We start from the raw sequence: 21321 nt of genomic DNA on the forward strand, positions 1-21321 counted from the left end.
CTGGGCGCCTATAAATCCTAATTCTTTCTGGGGATCATAAAACAATTTACGAACTACATAATCTGAATTAACCAATATTAACTTTATATCCTGTTCCTTATGCACCGCACCTTACAAATAGTTAATATTCATACCAGTCATATGCACACTGTACTCATATGTACAGTATTCCCATACACACCGATCTTATATACACCCTCCAAGATAAATCATACCACACGCATACACACAACGCCTAGGTACAAAGAACTTCTATATACGCCACTCCTTTCTATATCTCACCAACACACATATCAGCTATACACAACAATTCTTTATACACAATACTCCTATATAAATATATGTCCATAGCAAAAGATTTATTTACAGCGAATCCAAATAAACAACACAGAAAGAAAACGCTATAAATTATGCATTTAAACCTGTTGATTCAGCCCTATGTTGCACAAACAGGAGATCTAGTGAGACTTCCAGTAAATTTGAAGAGAGAACCTCGTTATGACGGCATATAAAAACAAACCTGCATTTAATTATTAACATAAAGCTACTGTTGTTATAGAAATTGAAGCCCTTAAGGAACCAAACTGTTTAGTTAATAGAGTTGCATAGGGATTTCGTGCAAGGCAACTTGGGGATTATTACGAATAAATCGAATATCATACATTATGCATAGATTCAGACAATAGTCATATCTAAATATGTCTGTCTTCTTCACTCATTATGAATAATATGGACGGCCATTTACGGGACAACGTCATCTGTCGTATTATATTTCTCATAGAGATGTTTCACTTTAAATCATATTTTCGTGTTATATTTGAACACACACACACACACACACACACAGATGCATATGTACATGCATTTATATATATATATATATATATTATATGTATCTATGATATATATTATATTTTATATATACATATGTTCATATATATATACGTATGCACAATAATAATAATAATTATTATTATAATAATAATAATAGGACAAACTATTATACACACATACGACTAATATATAAAGCAGAGCTAAGTAAATAACAGTGATGATGATGATGATGATGATGATGATGATGATGATGATGATGATGATAATAATAATAATAATAATAATAAAAATAATAATAACGACAACAACAACAACAGCAATAATAATAATAATAATAATAACAACAACAGCAACAACAACAACAACAACAACAGCAATAATAATAATAATAATGGTTTCAAATTTTGCCACAAGGGCAGCAATTTGGGGAGAGGTACATATTTTATCGACCCCGGTACAACTGGTACATATTTTATCGACTCCGAAAGGGTGAAAGGCAAAGTTGACCCCTGTGGAATTTGAACTCGGAACGTAGCGACGGGCGAAATACCGCTAAGTATTTCGTCCAGCGCGCTAACGCTTCTGCCATCTCACCACCTTAAGTGTGAGATGCTTACACCACTTAGGTTTCCCAAGCGGTCACCCATCTAAGTACTTACTAGACTCGACGTTGCTTAACTACGGTGATCGGATGAGAACCGGTGCATACATATGTATGTATGTATGTATGTATGTATGTATTTATAAATACCAGGCCTTTTCCAGTAATATGTAATTCAGGCCATAGCCTAATGAAAACAGAGAACCGAACGCACGCTGTAGATAAGACTGAGATAAGAAAAGATTTGGGATCTATTTTAAAACGGGGGTACCAGTTTTCATTTATGTTTTATGTAGTGTTTTTGGTACCGAAAGACTTTCAAACTTCGTATACTTATCTATTTTGTGTTATAGAACAGAAAAAAAAATTTGTATTCGAATTTATTTCATGTAAAAAATTATCTTATTTCGATAATTTCTACTAATCACTGACGTCTATTCAGTTGAAAACAGTTAGCGCTGTAACGGTGTATATCGTATTAATCCCCTAACCCTAACCCTAACCCTAACTAGACTGTTAACCGTAACCGTAACCGTAACCCTAACCCTAAAACTAACCCTAACTCTAGAATCCGAACTCTAAAATTGTTACACACATAGATACGCACAGCGTAATTTATTATATAAACAATATATGCGTATAAATTACGATTAAACCGGATGAAATATGTCACAGGGAATAACATTTTTATGACCGCCCAGCAGTAACTCTATTCAGCTGAATAGACGTCAGTGATTGGTTGAAATTACAGAAATACGTCAACTTTAACATGGAATAACTTGCGAATTCTTTTTTTTGTGTTAAGAAGACTAAGAGTAAAAGATGTTTTATATGACACATTCTACCAGTGTCCCAAGTTTCAAAGTGTTTCGTTAGTGTTTCGTTAAGAAAATACTGGTGCCCCCGTTTTAAAATAGATCCAAGATTTGTTCAAAATATTTTATGGCAGGTTTTATAGATAGGAAAATAACCAACCAGAATTAACCACCATACACGCACAATAGACTGAATGACACATAACACGTAGTCGTAAGTGCAAGTTGTGACATGTATATATATATACATGTTACAACTCTTCGAAACGCCAGCTGATGAATGAAATGTTCTCTATGTGGTCTGTGTGTTTTCTGTACCTTGTTTATCATTTTGTCCATGTTTTTTTGCAACGTCGTGTACCCAGATATGCATCTATATATACATGTATATGAAGGTATGTACATATATATATATATGTAAATTCTTGATAAATTCTTATAAAGATTTTATCCTATATTATATTATAAATAATTAGAATATATTCAGTGCTGAATATTATTCTGTATAAGCACATGTTACTGAGATGCAACCAGATAAATTCAAACCTCTTTCACGGATATATAATGATGAACAGAAGTCATCGTACTATGTTGGGTACATCGTGTTTATTTTTATGTGTCTCGACCATACGTGTACTGATGAACAAAAGATGCAGCTTACTTCACAGTTTTGGTGTATTGATTGAGAAACCAGTGGTTTTCCGTTAAGTTAAATGTTTTTAGGAGATTAATTTTGAAAGTTGCATTTCCTCGCTTTCGGTAAATATGTTGCTTATTTTTTGGTAGTTTTTGACTTATTTAGTTCCTCTAAGCGTGAGGCATTACTATATAGTTAATGCCCTTATATAAATTATATATATATATATATATATATATATATATATATATATATATATATATATAGTGTAATTATTTGTTTTATGCCTCCATTCGTTTCTTATTTCTTTATTGCTCACAAGGGGCTAAACATAGAGGGGACAAACAATGACAGACAAAGGGATTAAGTCGATTACATCGACCCCAGTGCGTAACTGGTACTTAATTTATCGACCCCCGCAAGGATGAAAGGCAAAGTCGACCTCGGCGGAATTTGAACTCAGAACGTAACGGCAGACAAAATACCGATAAGCATTTCGCCCGGCGTGCTAACGTTTCTGCCAGCTCGCCACCTTTAATGCTTCCATTCGTTTCTGTATATCTTTCTACATGTCTACCTCATATATATATCATTGTAAGCCTCTATTCTACGATATTTGCATTTTTATAACGCTTCTAATCCCTGCAGCTCGGCAAGCTGGTTGAGTCGTTAGCCCCCGCGGCGGCAAAATACGTAGCGCTATTTCGTCCATCTTTACATTCTGAGTTCAAATTCCGTCGAATTTCATCCTTTCGGAGGTCGATAAAATGAGTACCAGTTGAGTACTGGGGTCGATGTAATCGACTTATCCTTCTCCCGAAATTGCTGTCCTTGTACCAAAATTATTATTATTATTATTATTATTATTATTATTATTATTATTATTATTATTATTATTATTATTGTTGTTGTTGTTGTTGTTGTTGTTGTTGTTGTTGTTGTTATTATTGTTATTATTATTATTATTATCATTAGGTTGTTGCCTTTGTTTACAAGATGCAAGTTTGGACAGCATGAAGAGTGGTATGTATTACGGTCTTTTACATTTTGAGTTTAGATTCCACTTAGGTCAGCCTTACATTTGACCCTCCACACAAAAATAGGTTTAGCTTGCAGGTGTAGCCGTGTGCTAAAAAGTTTGCTTCCAAACCACATCGTTCCAGGTTCACTCCCACTGCGAGGCACCTGGGGGCGAGTATCTTCTAGTATAGCCCTCAACTGAGAAAAGCTTTGTGAGTGAATTTAGTGGGCGGAAACTGAAAGAAACCCGTCCCGTAGATGTATGTGTGCGTGTGTGTGTGTGTGTGTGTGTGTGTGTGTGTGTGTGTGTGTGTGTGTGTGTGTGTGTGTGTGTGTGTATGCGTGCTTGTTTTCATTTTTCTCTAGAGTCATTAAAGAAATTACTCCATCTTCATTACTAGTACCCTCTCTTCCAATGGGTGTTCTACAGCAACAGCTACAACCACGGGACCTAAATGTCAAGGAAGTTCCTCTTTGCAGCAGCACTACCTCATCCACTTCGGAGTATAGGAACCACCACCACCATCACCATTTCACAACCAACGTCTGTTTGTTAACGTCTCCATAACTTAGTGGTTCGGCAAAAAGGGACTGGTAGAATAAGTAGCAGGCCTTTTAAGAAATAAGTGTTGAGGGTCGATTCCTTCGACCAAAGCCCCTCAAGGTGGTGCTCCATCAAGGCCGCAGTTCAATGACTGAAACAAAGGTGGTAAACCTAGGTAAAACTGTGGTAAAACTAAGGATGGCACTCCGTCGGTTACGACGACGAGTGTTCCAGCTGACCCAATCAACGGAACAGCCTGCACGTGAAATTACGTGCTGAACGCTCTACAAACACGCGTACCCTGAACGTAGTTCTCAGAGAGATTCAGTGTGACACACATTATGCGACAAGGCTGGCCTTTTGAAATACAAGTACAACTCATTTTTGCCAGCTAAGGCGTCTGGAGTAAAGTAACTTGCTCAAGGACACAGCTAACCGCCGGGAATCGAACTCATGATCATACGATAGTGAGTCGAATGCCCTAACCACAAAGCCACGCACCTTCATAGCCCTAAGATTTAAATTACTACTACTACTGATGATGATAATAATGATACTACTACTACTGCTGCTGCTGCTGCTGCTGCTGCTGCTGCTGTTGCTGCTGCTGCTGCTGCTGCTGCTGCTGCTACTACTATTACTGTTATGTCGAATAAAACAATGTCCCAATTTTCGAATATAGTTCCCAAATAACATATTCATCTCCCAACAGCAGCAGACAGAATCCATAATCATTAACATACCATTAGCAGAAATGAATCGCTAATTACATATTCTCCGTTTGATAGCACCAATAATTAGAAAAAAATATTTACTTTGTTTCTGTTGGTTTTCGTTTCCCGAACACTCATGTCAGTTTTATTTTTCCTATCAAATAGAAGTCAATATATACATGTGCTGTATGTATGCATGTATGTATGTATGTATTCATGTATGTATGTACGTACGGTCGTGTAGGTGTGCATTAATTTGCATACACAGACACACGAGCACACGCATACACACAAACACACACATACATACATGCATACTTATGTGATTGTGTGGTGAGAAGTTTGTTTCCGAACTATGTGGTTCTGGGTTCAGTCCCACTGCGTAGCACCTTAGCCAAGTGTCCCCTACTATAGCCTCAGGCTGACCAGTGTCTTGTGAGCAGATTCGGTAGCCAGAAACTGAAAGAAGCCCGTTGTATATATATATATATATACGCACCACTCCGACTCCTGACAACAACAGTAACAGAACTTACAGACATTACTACAACCCTATCAAAAGAACCCAGGTACCCACCAACCCAAGACAGAACTTTACCAGACTCTATAGATCCCAGCCCACACTAGAACAGTTCCAAAATCGAAGGTCCCACCCATCACACAGGAGTTCACCCCCTAACCACGATTATAGATTCCAACCCAATCCGTTCCAAACTCGGAGACCCCATCCATCATATAGGAACTCACCTCTAAACCAAGACTGGAGGTTCCAACCCACTTTAAGGAACCAAACTTACACCCAGTACGAGCTACCCAGACCCCGAAATAACCAAAACGCCTTTAGCAGGCAACACATCAATGGGGGAAAACTCAACACACACCAAAATACCGCAAACATAAGAACCCCCAGAAATCATTTTTTAGGCCAAGGCAACAGATCTCACGACACCAGATGGTACACACCAACCTTGAAAAACCAAAACTAGTGAATCTCTCAAGCCTAAACCTGTCGAACCAACAAATTAAAATCCTTTCAAAAGGACTAAAATTCACTCCAACTCCACAATACCCCAACTTGAGTGAAATACAGGATGATGTCTCCCACTTTTGTAGAAAATTACGCCTCACAGAGGAATTTTTTGACAAAGAAACCAATAACGACGAATCAATGGTTCGTAACAAGAGCCATTATAATCCCATAAAAGGTAAAAACAAAACATTGGACAAATTTTGTGAGTACATTTCGAACTTTCCTTATAATGAACTTCCACAACCTAAACCCAAACCCAACACCAGTAAAAACGAATGGAAAATCATCCATGAGTTACGAAACAATCATGACATCACAATCAAAGAAGCAGATAAGGGTAGCACTGTCGTCATTATGGATACAGAACAATACAAAAACTCTGTATCTCAACTCTTACAAGACACTACGTACTATGAAAGAGTAGTCAACTACCAACAAACAAGAACAATGACCAAATTAAACACACTCATTTGCCAACATCGAAACAACTTAACAACAAAGGAAAGCGACTACCTAACAAACTTTAATTGCAAAACAAGCAACCTCTATGGACTCCCAAAAATCCACAAGAGCAAAACTATTTCTGAAGCTTGCAAAAAGTCCACTTCCACCTGTATCACTGTACCACATCCCACTGATCTCAAACTAAGACCAATTGTGGCAGGCCCAAACTGTGAAACACACAGATTAAGCAACTTTATCGATATCCTCCTGAAACCAATACTTCACCACATACCAAGTATTGTTAGAGACGACCTGGACCTACTAAATCATCTACCCAAACATGCCAATAAAGACATTTTCATTGTTTCCTTTGATGTAATAAATCTTTACACTACGATCCCACATCAATATGGACTGGAAGCCATTAAATTCTGGCTAGAAAAATACCCCAATGAGATCCCAGAAAGAATAAAAAAAGAATTCATCATCGAGGGCCTTAAGTTTATCCTTCAAAACAATTTTTTGAATTTTAATGATAACACCTACAGACAGGTATCAGGGACTGCAATGGGGACTAAAGTTGCCCCTACATATGCAAACCTGGTGATGGCCTACTTAGAATTGCAGATCTACGACAAATCCAAAACTAGATACGGCCTGTCTTTCCACCAATACCTGTTGAAGAATTGGAAACGTTACTTGGATGATTGCCTCATCCTATGGTCCCACACACTCGACCAACTCTTTGACTTCAAAACTCTAATTAACAGTGTCAACAACCATATCCAATTTACAATGGAATACAGTCAAGACCAACTTCCTTTTCTTGACATTCTCATTATAAAAATGGGTACCAGCATTGAGACTGATATTCATTACAAACCGACTGATTCCAAGCAATACCTTCTGTTCACCTCCAATCACCCAAAACATACAAAGACAAACATTCCCTTCACCCTTGCGAGAAGAATTTGCACAATTGTTTCTAATTATAGAACTCGAAATAAAAGACTCGAAGAACTAAAGGCAATTCTCCTCGAAAGACATTACCCAGCATCATTAGTTGACAATGGAATAGAACGGGCCAAGGCAATTGCTACCCATGACCTGCGAAAACCGAAACACATACACGGCACGTTAAATAGTCTCCCATATCTCTCAACACACAATCCTAGAAATGCAGAAGCTTACACAATAATATACAAAAACATCCCACTACTGAATCAAGACCCACGTCTAAAAAGAGTACTCGCAACCCATAAAATAATAAAAAGTAAAAGACAACCCAAATCCCTAAAAAACCTACTCACGAATGCAAAATTGCCCAACACAAGCCCACCACCTACTGTCAAAAAATGTGGTCGTTCCAACTGCAGGACCTGCATCCACCTCATGGAAGGAACAACATACAGATTCCAGTCGGGACACACTTTTGTCATAAAAAATAACTTCACCTGCGCATCAAAAAATTTACTTTATGCCATAAGGTGTGAAGGGTGCCACAAAGAATACATAGGGCAAACGAGCCTTACTCTCAGAGAAAGGATGACAGTCCACCGCCAACAATTGAGGGATCCCACCACAAGACAGATACCACTCAGTGGGCATTTAGATCTGTGTGCACAAAACAAGTCTCCCAAATTCCTAGTTTTCCCATTATACCAATGCTCAGACAACACCACTGACCAAACACGAATAAATAAGGAAAATAATCTTATTCAAAAATACAGACCACAGCTCAACATACTCTAACATAAGCCTCCTCCCCAGGTGCACGCCCAAAACAAAGACACACAGATACGCAAAATCACACACATCAATACAATGCAAACCTCCAACACGAACACACTTACACACATATATACACATACACACAATCACAGTATCTCCACACCAGAGCACAAACCCACATACATTTCAAGAAAGAACACATGCGCATATATATACTTACAATACAATTGTAGCAACCACAACCAACACCCATACACACATATGTAAACAGGTACATGTACACACCTACACACCACTCCGGCAACCACAAATCATATTCACACACGCATATTTGCATACATATGTACACACACATACAAACACCATACGCCTGTTCCCCAGTAAAAATGTCACATACACACTCAAAAGAAAAACACACACAATACAATCCCAACAATCACAACAAACACCCACAAGCACACATGCACAGAAGCATGCACACACAATGACACACCTCCCCGACAAATACAAGCCACATAGACGCACTCACACAAACACACGCACACGTATACACACATATACTGTACTAACAATACAAACAAAACTAATCACTCACAATTACAGCGCACACACACATGTACACATATACACCAGGAAACTACACAAACCATACCCACGTACACACACATACAAACGCATACCTAGTACCAACATACACGGAACACACATGCACACACATACACCTCACCTGGATAAACCCAACGTACAAGGACACCTAATAAATACAACACACACATACATGCTCACACACACATACACCCTCATGCACACACATACAGTTGCTCCCTCACACACACACGCACCACAATGACAACTCAAACACAAACATACTTAGAGACACACACAAACTCACGTACACACATATAACACCCCCACCAACACACAACACAAATAAACATACGTACACATACAGACATACACATACATATGAACCATCACACACACATACGGTTGCTTACACACACACACACACACACACCACAATGGGTATTTAAAACAACACACTCACTCAGACACAGAGAGAGACACACACACACTCACGTATACACACACTCCCACATTGGTGTTCGTCTCCATTTTGGATTATCAGACGATAAATTACGAATACTCGTGTATTCTCATCACAGATGTAGACGAGTACCAACATTTGCATGAGGTACGTTTCAACAATTGTGAAGATTTCTCACATGAAACCATTGGTTGCCTTGTTAAACCACAAATAAAGTATATTTATCCACGTATGTGGCGTTGAGCACTCATTCTTACAATTCGATTATAGCATCTCTCTCTCTCTCTCTCTCTCTCTCTCTCTCTCTCTCTCTCTCTCTCTCTCTCTCTCTGAGGGAACCAGTGATAGAGGTAGACCAGGAAAACATGGGACAAGATGGTGACGCATGCTCTTCGAACTTTGGGCTTCACAGAGTCAATGAGCCAATGACTAGTGACCGAAACCTTTGGCGATATGCAGTGCTTGAGAAGATCAGTCAAGCCAAGTGAAATTGTAGTCGTGGCCGATGCTGGTGTCACGTAACTGGCACGTAAAAAGCACTTTTCGAGCGTTGGGCCTCACGGTGGCAAAGTGGCCGATATCGGTGACACATGAAAAGTTCCTTTCAAGTGTTGGGCTTCACGGAGGCAATCACGAATGACCGAGACCGTGGCATTATATCGTGCTTGAGAAGAAGACCTATGAAGTCAAGTAAAATCGCAGTCGTGGCAGATACTGGTGTCGCGCAAATGGCATGCGTGCCGGTGGCACGTAAAAGCACCCATTACACTTTCAGAATGGTTGGCGTTAGGAAGGGCATCCAGCTGTAGAAACCATGCCAAATTAGACTGGAGTCTGGGGCAGCCTTCCAGTTTACCAGCCCTGGTCAAACCGTCCAACCCATGCCAGCATGGACAACGGATGTAAAATGATGATGATGATATATATATACACACACGCGCATACATACACACGCTAATATGTATGTACGTATGTCTACATCGGCTGGCGTTTGTAATTGGTTCCTAGATACGTGACTTAACTCGGAAAACGTGACACAAAAAAAGACATCTGAAATAATTTATTACTCTATCTATTTTGATAAATGGTTTTTTTTATATATATTTTCACATGTATTTGATTTACCTTTCAACTTCAGTATTGATATATAGGTAGGTTTTTTTTTTTAAATAATGTTTATGTTTTTAAATATGCTCGCTGAGACCGATGTACGGTCGGATAAATCGAACGAAGGTGGGGTTTATTTTTACCATTAATTTCTTTAAAAAACAAGACAAAAAGTCGAAACAGACCTAACTCGATACGAAGTTAGATGTGGTATTCTTGTGTGTGTGTGTGTGTGTGTGTGTGTGTGTGTGTGTGTGTGTGTGTGTGTGTGTGTGTGTGTGTGTGTGTGTGTGTGTGCAATAGAAGAACACAAATAGGATTTAAAATCTACTACAACTGTTTCAGTAGTATTATAATGACGTATTCATAGATTACATCCTCAGGTGAAATTTGAAACATGTATAAACATGCAAGGTATAATCTAGATGACCTATTGAACAACAATAGGTCATCTAGGTTTGGCCTTTTTATACCTGTTTTAAATTTTACCAGAGGATGGTGGATTTATCCCAAGATGTAGTGTATGAATGCGCCATTAAGAGGCCACTGATAGAGCTGTAGTAAACTTTAAACCCCATTTCTGTTCTTTTATATCAACGCCACGCTTGGAACCAACGATGGCTCGGATCTACGTTTTATATTGCATGTTGTACCTATATATAACCTATATAAAATATCCCTGCAGTATACTACCTACTAATGATCCCTAATAATTTTTTTTGGCTAATGTTTTGATGCATGTACATTCTAATGTATTCCGTAATTAATCTATCTATCTACCTACCTGTTTGTATGTCTGTCTGTGTGTTTGTGTCTGTCTGTTTGTCTTACTGTCTATCTCCGTATCTCTGGATGTCTGTTTGCATATCTGTCGGTCTATGTATGTATGTATGTATATATGTATGTATGTATGTAAGTATGTATGTATGTATGTATGTATGTATGTATGTATGTATGTATATATATATGTGTGTGTATGTATGTATGTTTGTGTGAATGTGATAGTGCGATATATAGTTATTGATGTGTGTTTTTCTGTTTCGCAGGAAAAGCAGACCCAAAATATACACTGGAAATTGATCTGCAGAAGTTAATTGAGGATTTAGTTTGGAAAAAGTTTATGAAAAGTCTTCGTTTTTCGTTTCTTGGATGTTTCTATCGCCGAAATGACTATCATATCGAAATTAGGTGGAGTTACTTTAGCTTCAAGGATGTTTTTCAATTGGAAAAGGCCCCGCAAGAAGAGCCAATAGAATCCCAGACTCATTACTCAACCATATATACGTGCCAGAGAGCCGGACCGCAGAATCATACATTCAATGCACAGGGTTCGCAAACTGAGTCTCAGTTGATAAGTTTACAAAAGAATTACAGTATTGGAGGAAAAGTATCGTTAAATGTAGCAGGATTAGAATTCAATGTCGGCAGCGAACACCAAAGTGGCAGTGAAAGCCAGATAGAAACGACCACCTCATGGTCGGATAGCACCGAGTTTACTTTGAATGCAAACGATTCCGCTAAAGTAGTTATTACAAATAGAAAGGAAAAATCAAACGAAAATTTTACAGTGAAAACTGTGTTACGATTGAGACCGACACACCCTGGATGGGGAGCTCCTGTGATTGTTAGAAAGAAATCTAACCGTAAGAAAGTGTTCCAACATGAAATTATCTCATTCAAAGAGCTGTTTGAAGCGTACAGTGAATGTAAAGACTTGGTGGAGATTCGACCGCATGCTCACTTACAACAATTCGAAGGCGGCAAGAGTCAATATTATGATGAAGCTTATATATTTTCCAGAGGAATATTGACAAGTCAAGAGGAAAAACGGACTGTTGACGTAGCTTCCAGAGACAAAGAATAATTATAAAGTGATCATTATTTCACAATTGATTATTTTATCCACTAACAACTCACGATTAATAATAAATTGGCATCGCATCCCTAACACCATCAAAAATCTACAGCGTTTCAACTCTACACTCGTGACCTCGGCCTACATCGATTCGTGTTTCAATGAAACAAGATCTCTCTCACGTAAGAAGAAAAACACTACGCAGAGCTCTCGAATTTTGGGAGAACAACTTCCCCTTGCTGCAATGACTGTGTGGAGATGACGCTCGCTTTGTAACATGTTTTCAGGTTCAGTAACAGCACGCAGCGCTTTTCGAAAGTGTCTTCTACCATAGCACTGGCTCAAATAATGCCAGCAAGGAGGATAACGCTCAGCTGACACTTATTTTATTGTTCTCTAAGAAGTCGACCTCGGCGGAATTTGAACTTAGAAATTAAAGATAGGCGAAATGCCTCGAAGCATTTTGGCCGGCGGAGAAACGATGTTGCCACCTCACCACCTGCTGACATAATATAATATTACGCTTTAGAAAATCCATACTATTATCTAACTCTAAAGTTTTCTTATTTGTGACATCAAATTTTTCTTATTTCTGATATTAAATTTTTCTAATTTCTAACATTAAATTTGTCTTATTTCTAACTTTAATTTTTCTTATTTCTAACATCAAATTTTTCTTATTTCTGATATTAAATTTTTCTAATTTCTAACATTAAATTTGTCTTATTTCTAACTTTAATTTTTCTTATTTCTAACATTAAATTTTTCTTATTTCTGATATTAAATTTTTCTAATTTCTAACATTAAATTTGTCTTATTTCTAACTTTAATTTTTCTTATTTCTAACATCAAATTTTTCTTATTTCTGATATTAAATTTTTCTAATTTCTAACATTAAATTTGTCTTATTTCTAACTTTAATTTTTCTTATTTCTAACATTAAATTTGTCTTATTTCTAACCTTAATTTTTTTTTTTTCTAACTTCAATTTTTTCCTATTCTAATTTTTTTAAATAATGCATGATGAATAAAACAAGGCAACTACTACTTTTCCTTTGTTTCCCTAAATTTTAAACCTTTTTTCACCATTTCTTGCGAAGACCAGCATTAGTTTTTGTTTTTGTTATTTGATCTCCATTGTACTACAAAGTCAAAACGATTAAAGATCGTTGTTTTCTCACCCTCACTTTCATCTTCTCTCTTCTCTACACACGCATGTATGCATATATGCAGGGTAATTCAAATTGAATGGTGCAAAATTACACATAATTGATTGGGTTATGTGGCAAAAGCACGGGTGTAGCCGTCTGCCATGTGGCCGAGGGTCCCACTTTGATCAACTTTAACTTAATAAAACACGGAGAGCTAATATTTCATATTGCATCTTTATTTTTGCAATATACGAATATAGATTAAAACCATTGCCGTTATGTTTTCCTTTTGTACCATTCAGTTTCAGTTACCCCGTATATATATGTATGTATGTATATGTGTATGTATGTATGTATGTATTATGTATGTGTGTGTTTGTATATGTATACATATATATGTTTATGCATATATATGTATGTATGTATATATATATATATATATATATATATATATATATATATATATATATATATATATATATATATATATATATATACATATATATATATGAAAACTCAAGATAGGAAAGTAATACTCCTATAGAAAGCCCTAGAGGAAAATTGTCTATTTCCATAGGAGTTCTATCAATATCCCAACTGTCATGAGGAACTTGGTCACAACCAACAGCAGCAGAATTTCTAATCTATTGGAGAACATAGAAAGCTTCATCTAGGATGCACTCCCATTGTAACGAAGCACTAACAAAAGGTTACTTTTTTGATAAGTTAAGAATATAAGATCTCCTACTCAAATCCAAATCCAAATCCAAAGACAAATAGAAAAGCAAGGCAATCTGGTATTCACTATTCAGTCTGAATATTTCCACTAGCATAGCTAGGAGTTTCCTATCGCTAATCAGGTACTATTCTCCAAAAACCTACAAGTATTGTGAACTCTTTAATTCTCATAATGTTAAATGTAGCTACTCATGTTTTGATAAGAATTGCTTCCAATATTCCATGCCACAATGGAAGCAAAACGTGCACGTACACAGATTGTATCCCACTTCCCAGCATATAACAGTCAAAATCCTGCCAACACATCTCTAATAGGATTGTGTTTTTCAAAGATTGTTGTCTATAAAACCACCTTCACACTAACTGATAACATCTCGAGACACTATATAAACATAACAGCCAATGATTTCAAGGGACGATTTATGCCACATATGCATTCTTTCAGATTTGGGGATATGAAAGAACCATCACTTTCTTGCCCTGCTTCATCTGGAGACTCCAGGAAAAAGGAAACGACTATCCCAACAACACACGGAGTATTTTTTTGACAAGGCTTCCCCTTACTCGCCTACAATCTGTATTTGGTCGAGTCTGCTTTCGTAAGAAACTGCATATACTGTCAAAGAAAAAGAGCCGCCTGTCTCATTAATCTCACTAAAAATACACTCGTCAAGTCATTGGCCACTGAGAATCCAGAAATACCAATGTAACCCTAGCTAGCCCACGAACAAGTACATAGTGTATAATCTCCGTCTGCGCACATGGGATTATTACCTCTACAGTGTACTAGCGTTCAGATTAATTTGTCAAATGTAATGTTTACCTGTTCACACCAATTTTGATTTATTCAGGTTCAAATGGGGTGTCAACAATATTTGCTTGTAACTTTGTTAATTTTCTACATACAGAATTGAAATTTTGTAAATGGGTGCTTATATGCCAGTGGTTTATAGTTACGTAATTTTAGCTGATCTTTCTGATTAAATTTTACTTTTATGGGCAGGTAAAATTTAATTAACAGGTGTAAAAACAATAACATTATGAATAAACACTAAAATTCATATTCTTAATACATCTGTTTGATTTGTTATTAAAATTATCCCAGATGTTAACCGTAAACAATTTTACATTTTTAAAAATGAGGTACATTAATTTGAATTAATTAAAATACAGGTGTAATCGGTACAAGATTTTATTTTTTTCTCTATATTTCATTCAGATATTTTCATTGAAAATAAAGTACGAAACTCTTTTACTAGTCAATATACCATTGGCTATGTACTCTTATACAATTTAATGAATTCATTTACGTAACAGAATGCACCTAATAAAAAAGCTCATTAACAGGTGAGACAAAGGTGAAAACAGGTGTGTAACATACTGAAAATTAATATGTATTTCTCACTTTCACATATTATTTATAATAAAAGGAAAAGGAATATATAATAAAATAATATAGTTACAAAATAATATAGTTATGATATATTTCTGTCATGAAACTGCCCAAAACACCCTTTACACAAGGGCACTTTGCAAAAGGAACACGAATATGCAGTCTCAATATGATAGCTTTTTGCAGTTTTTTGCAGTGAACACAGTCTGCAAACTTTTTTCATCCATTTATCTTTTCGACTTGATGAAAGTCAATATTTTCTCTGTTGACATCCACCTCAGTTAATTTTGCTTTTCTCCTAGTTCTGTGTTTTCTAGAAGAAAAACCCTCACGTAATTGAGATGCGATGTCGACCCGAAATTTTAAATGGTCATAGTCCTTTGGTGGTGGAGGTAGTCCTTTGTGGCTTTTTACATATACAATATATGAATTAACTATAATTAAATTAACTAAAAGCTACAAAATGTACCGCTATCATTTCTTCCCAGGTTGACCAACTGGGTAATATATACGATATTGGTCACATTTATCAACCCCATCCATATATTTGTTATAACAAATATTCACTAGGGGTTTCCCCTCAGCACCAGCATCAGGTTGTTCATTAGTAAACAGAAATAAAATCTGTCTTTTGTCTTTGAAAGCAGTAGCTAATAAATTTTCCTTTTGCATTTGTAAAATGTCCCCTTTTTTAAAAAAAATGTTTTTATTTCACGGGGTAAACCTTTACGGTTGCCCATAACAGTACTGTGTAAGTACTTACATGGGCAAGATTTTCTACCAAAGCCATTGAAGAAAAAAAAAAGGGTCAAAATAGAGGTGTTGGTGCTGGTGGTGAAATGATTCAGTAAGAGACCATATTACATCCTGTCCCAATCCATATGGTCTTTTTCGATTATATTTTTTTACCTATGTAAACATCGAAGTTTACACAATATCCAGTGTCTGATTCACAAACTTCCCGTACCTTGATCCCCCATTTAGTGAGTTTGGCAGGCATGTACCGCCGAAAATGTACTCTGCCCTTATAGCATATCATGGCTTCATCTACACTGAGATTTTTACCAGGTAGATACAAAGTTTTATAACTGTTAAGGAGTAAATCAATTACAGGACGTACTTTGTACAGGGGTTCGTAGTTTGGGTCGTTTTTGCTGGGGGCATTAACAGAATAAATTAAATGTAAATACTGAGATATGTTCGAATACCTCGTCTCTTCGACATTATACTTGAGATATACGGATCACCATACCTTATATCAAGACTCCAATAGTTCCACAGTCGAGAAAACTGTTTAACACCAAACATAATATTGATTGTGAAAACGTTCTCATTTCCGCAGTATAAGTTGGCTGCTATAGTGGATTGATTTTTCCGCGAATAGAAATTACACGTTGCGCATATTTGTTTCTTTCCTCCGTAACATTTTCAAAAAACTTTCCGGTAAAAACAAAAATTGATAGTCCAATGGTTGAATATCAGGAGGTAAACTGTGCTGTGGACCAGTATTTTCTGAGAAATCAGAAATAGTGATTGGTATTGTAATCTTTGACCATGTTGCCATGTTTACGATATCATTTTCATCACTTTCATTTTTAGCACGTTCGTTCTCAAAATCTTCCTCGTCCGACGAATACTCACTAATATCGATATCAGAGTCGTCGGCAGACAAAAAACTCTTGCTTTCATTTATATTTTCTATATCGTCAAGAGTAAAACTAAGGTACCTACTTCTCTTCAAACGTTGAAACAACCACATGGTCTAAACAATTTCACAGTATTTATACTTGGATAAAGGCGGGAAAAGCTTCATTTCGCATTATCTCAAAGCTACGAGTATTCAATAACATGATTTGTTTATTTTTTTAGCGATTTCGTAGAGCAGTCGGATACGGCCGGATTTGGCCGGTTTGAACAAATAAAGGGGGAAATAATTTTGGCCGGTTTGAACACTAAAGGGTTATATTCACATCGCTGGCTATATTCGCATCACTCAGCCTTGCTTGGAATGCAATCTTATATGTAACTTGACCATCACAACCTGCCATTGACATTGCCGAAAGATCAAATCTACAATGAGCTAATTACCTGACATCAACATCCTATCTTCTCTATAACGTGAATTCGACCATGAAAGAATCATTTTGTCACCTGATTGCAATGTGCAATTTGGTCGTTTCCCTTTTATCCCAGTGTCTGAAGCTCAAGGTGTGATTATTGAACCTGGCCTTGAAATTCCCCTCTGTAAGGCCCACATATTTCTTTGTCGAAACTGTGCCCTTGGTCCCCACCTCCAAGATCACAGATAGAACTTGCTTTTTATATTGTGTCCATGTACAAGCTTTTTATCTCTCTATACTTTTTATATATATTTCTTATATATTTTTTACAAATTTAAGAGAGAGATTTGACGCTAATATCCATTATTATTGTAATAATGGATATTAGCGTCAAGTCTCTCTCTTAAATTTAAATTTAAAAGTTTGGATATATAAACAAGGAGAATGATCCCTAAGGAGTCTAATTTAGACTTTTTTTGCGGTGAAATCTCTTGCTATATTGGTAACGATTACATGGTTTTCTATGAAAAATTTTATATATATATATATATATATATATATATATATATATATATATGTGTGTGTGTGTGTGTGTGTGTGTGTGTGTGTGTGTGTGTGTGTGTGTGTGTGTGTGTGCATATATGGCTACAGGACATCACAAAACGTAAACAACATGAAATCCGAAATACAAAAAAACAACATGAAGACAAATGAGATCCGAAAATCTCTCCCACTCTCAGGAGCAACATCTGGCGCCTTGCTTTACGCCATTGATTGAAGGCTTATCACCGCTACCTGCTGCTTTCCGTGTTGTAGGCGAAGCTGGATTGTCCTCTCCAGGTGGATGGTGCGGATGTGTTGATGAGTAATACGTAGTGGTGGTCGAATACCAGCCTAGGTGGTGTGTTGTAGGAGACAGTATGATGCCTATGCAGTATGATGCCTCTCTTCACAACACTGCTGGGTTCAAAGGAACAGTAGGACTGTCACAGTTTGGCAGTAGCCATGTTACAGTGGCTGCCAGGACGAAGTTGTAATCAACGACGAACTGCCTTATGGGCTCTAACTCCGGATTTTCCATCGAGAGTTACGCTTGAAGCCTTCCCATGACTGGGTATTACTGCAAGGCAGCAGAGATTTGGAGTCAGAGTTTTCCTTCTCTTAGATGGACTGGCTACCAAAGTCGACAACCTCTGTCTGTCCTTATGTAGCAGGTAGCATTGAGTTACTTGGTAGCCAGTAGCAGGAAAAAATCAGGGAAACCAGAAAAATCAGTCCTGACTGTAATATAGATATGTACATGCTATTGGATGGTCGTTGACTCACAACAGTTTCTCCCTTCATTGACAGGTTTTTTGCTTTTTACCCTGCAGGATGTCCAAGCAAGCTTGGTGAAGTTGCTGGTGTAGTCTCCGGCGACCCGAGCTTTAAGAGACTAAGAGGAGGTTGAAAAAGTAGTTGACCGGACAAAAAAAAAAGCGTATCGTTTAAGACAACTTCAAAACAAGGGACATGACTTTGGTTTGTGCTTTCACATCGCTTGTGGATATTCTCTCACCTTTTTAGCCTTTTAGTCCTTTCTGTTGAAAGGCGTAGGCTCGAAACGTAAAAGACTTTTCCATTCTCCCCAAGTGTTAAACTAATACACCTGCTTGTTGCTCTTGCACCTGTCTTCATCTTTTGTTTTCTGTAAATTTGAACTATATATATATATATAAACTGTTATGTTATTTTATATTTAAAAACAAAATGATTCAAAAACCCGTTTACAAACTCTTTGCTATGAATGACCAATTTTAAATACTACTGGAACTTACTCACAAGGTACAGGAATCTTACATGTATACCATTCTGCCTAAATAATGGATCTACAGATGCAATATCCCTACATAACTCACATCTATTTTCATTCCTCCACTTCACTCTCTATTTCATATCTCATCTAGAATAACTATTGCTTAACCATTTTCTCACACCGTCTCCGATGAAGGGATATATAAAATATCTTGAAAACAGCTGTAAGACCTTCTATTTATAAATGTTCTGAAATCTTTCACAGCCTTGGATTTTTATCTCATTCTGTTAATTTATATATATATATATATATATATATATATATATATATATATATATATATATATATATATATATATATATATATATATATATATATGGGGCGGGGTGAATAAGAAGAAAATTAAGCGAAAATGCACAGTGGAAATCAAAAAAAATAAACGCTTTTTATGAAAAGTAACGATAGATGTATACAATTAGATGAACTGAGGTAGGAATAAAAATAATAAAAGTCATTATTGTGAATTGTTAAAGAGATTCAAAAGCATACCGGTTTCGTAAAGTTTTTAATCATTGCTTTGAATGCACACCAATTATTGAACGGTGTCAGGTCTACTAGTCCCCGAGTAAAAAGATTATGTGAAAGGGAGGTAAGTAGTTCTGGATTTGGTGCAATTAGGGTAGATATAGATCTGTAATGTGAATGGTGTATGGGATGTATGGAGGTTAGTTGTATTAATTGAAAGGTTAGTAGTGTTCTGTATTGTGTTATGTGTTCATATTTAGTTGTGGAAGATATTTATTGATCAAAGTTGTCTCTTTATTCATTCTTTGTTGTGCTGAGGTGTTCTGTGAACATTGATAGAAGGGAAAATTAGGAAATTAGGATTAAGATTCCTAGCACACCTTTCTATGTGTCCACTGACCTATATCTGTCTGTATTGTGGGTGGTGGATTTGTGGGTGGTGGATTTGTGGGTGGCGGATATGTTATATATATTTTTTTTTATCTGGGTGGGTATATATTCTTTTACTTGTTTCAGTCATTTGCCTACAGCCATACTAGAGCACCGCTTTTAGTCGGGCAAATCAACCCCAACCTTATTCTTTGTAAGCCTGGTACTTTTTCTATCGGTCTCTTTTGCTGAGCCGCTACGTTACAGGGACGTAAACACACCAGCATCGGTTGTCAAGCGATGTTGGGGTGGGGGGAACACACACACACACACACACACATATATATATATACGATGGGCTTCTTTCAGTTTCCGTCTACCAAATCCAATCACAAGGCTTTGGTCGGCCCGAGGATATAATAGATGACACTTGAACAAGTTGCCACGCAGTGGGATTGAACCCAGAACCACGTGGTTGGTAAATAAGCTACTTACCACACAGCCACTTCTGCACCTATAAAAAATATGGAAAGCTTCACGAATTTGCGAGTCATCCTTGCGCATGCGCCATGCTAATCTTCTCTGTATCACTCCAATTTTAGAATATCTATCACTCCACCTGGTGTGTATATATTTTGGCTACTTTTTTTTATAATATTGTACATTTATGTAGGGGTTTGTATGTTTGTGTTTGTGTATATATGTGTGCGTGTTTGCATGCATGTATGAAAGCGCTTGTGTGTGTATCTTATATGTACATGTATTATACTTGTGAATGTGAGTTTGCATATTTCAGGTGTGTCACATATGCTCATACATAAACACACACACAAACACACAAACACACACGCCACACGCACACACTCACACTTACACGCGCGCGCGCGCATATATATACATAAGCAATTCGG

General features: G+C 36.9%; 1 protein-coding gene and 1 non-coding gene across 5 annotated transcripts in view; one reads left to right on the top strand and one right to left on the bottom strand.

The window, feature by feature from the left end:
- The window catches only part of LOC149132915 (uncharacterized), a 47018-nt gene that overhangs the window by 19178 nt on the left and 6519 nt on the right, over nucleotides 1-21321 (top strand). The window contains exons 2-3 of one of the 4 annotated variants that reach the window (XM_089361841.1): nucleotides 3863-3910; nucleotides 11571-13565. The exons of 1 other annotated variant lie outside the window; for it this stretch is intronic. In XM_089361841.1, coding sequence (XP_089217967.1) covers nucleotides 3863-3910; nucleotides 11571-12388 — 866 coding nt within the window. In that variant the 3' untranslated portion in view covers nucleotides 12389-13565. Of the gene's footprint in view, nucleotides 1-3862; nucleotides 3911-11570; nucleotides 13566-21321 lie in introns of those variants that run through there. 2 more of the 4 variants (XM_089361842.1, XM_089361843.1) reach the window with 2 other exon arrangements.
- On the bottom strand, nucleotides 20930-21036 carry LOC128249333 (U6 spliceosomal RNA). Its single transcript, XR_008265430.2, has one exon. It is a non-coding gene; the product is annotated as a U6 spliceosomal RNA (small nuclear RNA).

The sequence above is a fragment of the Octopus bimaculoides genome, chromosome 13 (assembly GCF_046866305.1).
Source record: "Octopus bimaculoides isolate indiv1 chromosome 13, ASM4686630v1, whole genome shotgun sequence".
Taxonomy (NCBI): domain Eukaryota; kingdom Metazoa; phylum Mollusca; class Cephalopoda; order Octopoda; family Octopodidae; genus Octopus; species Octopus bimaculoides.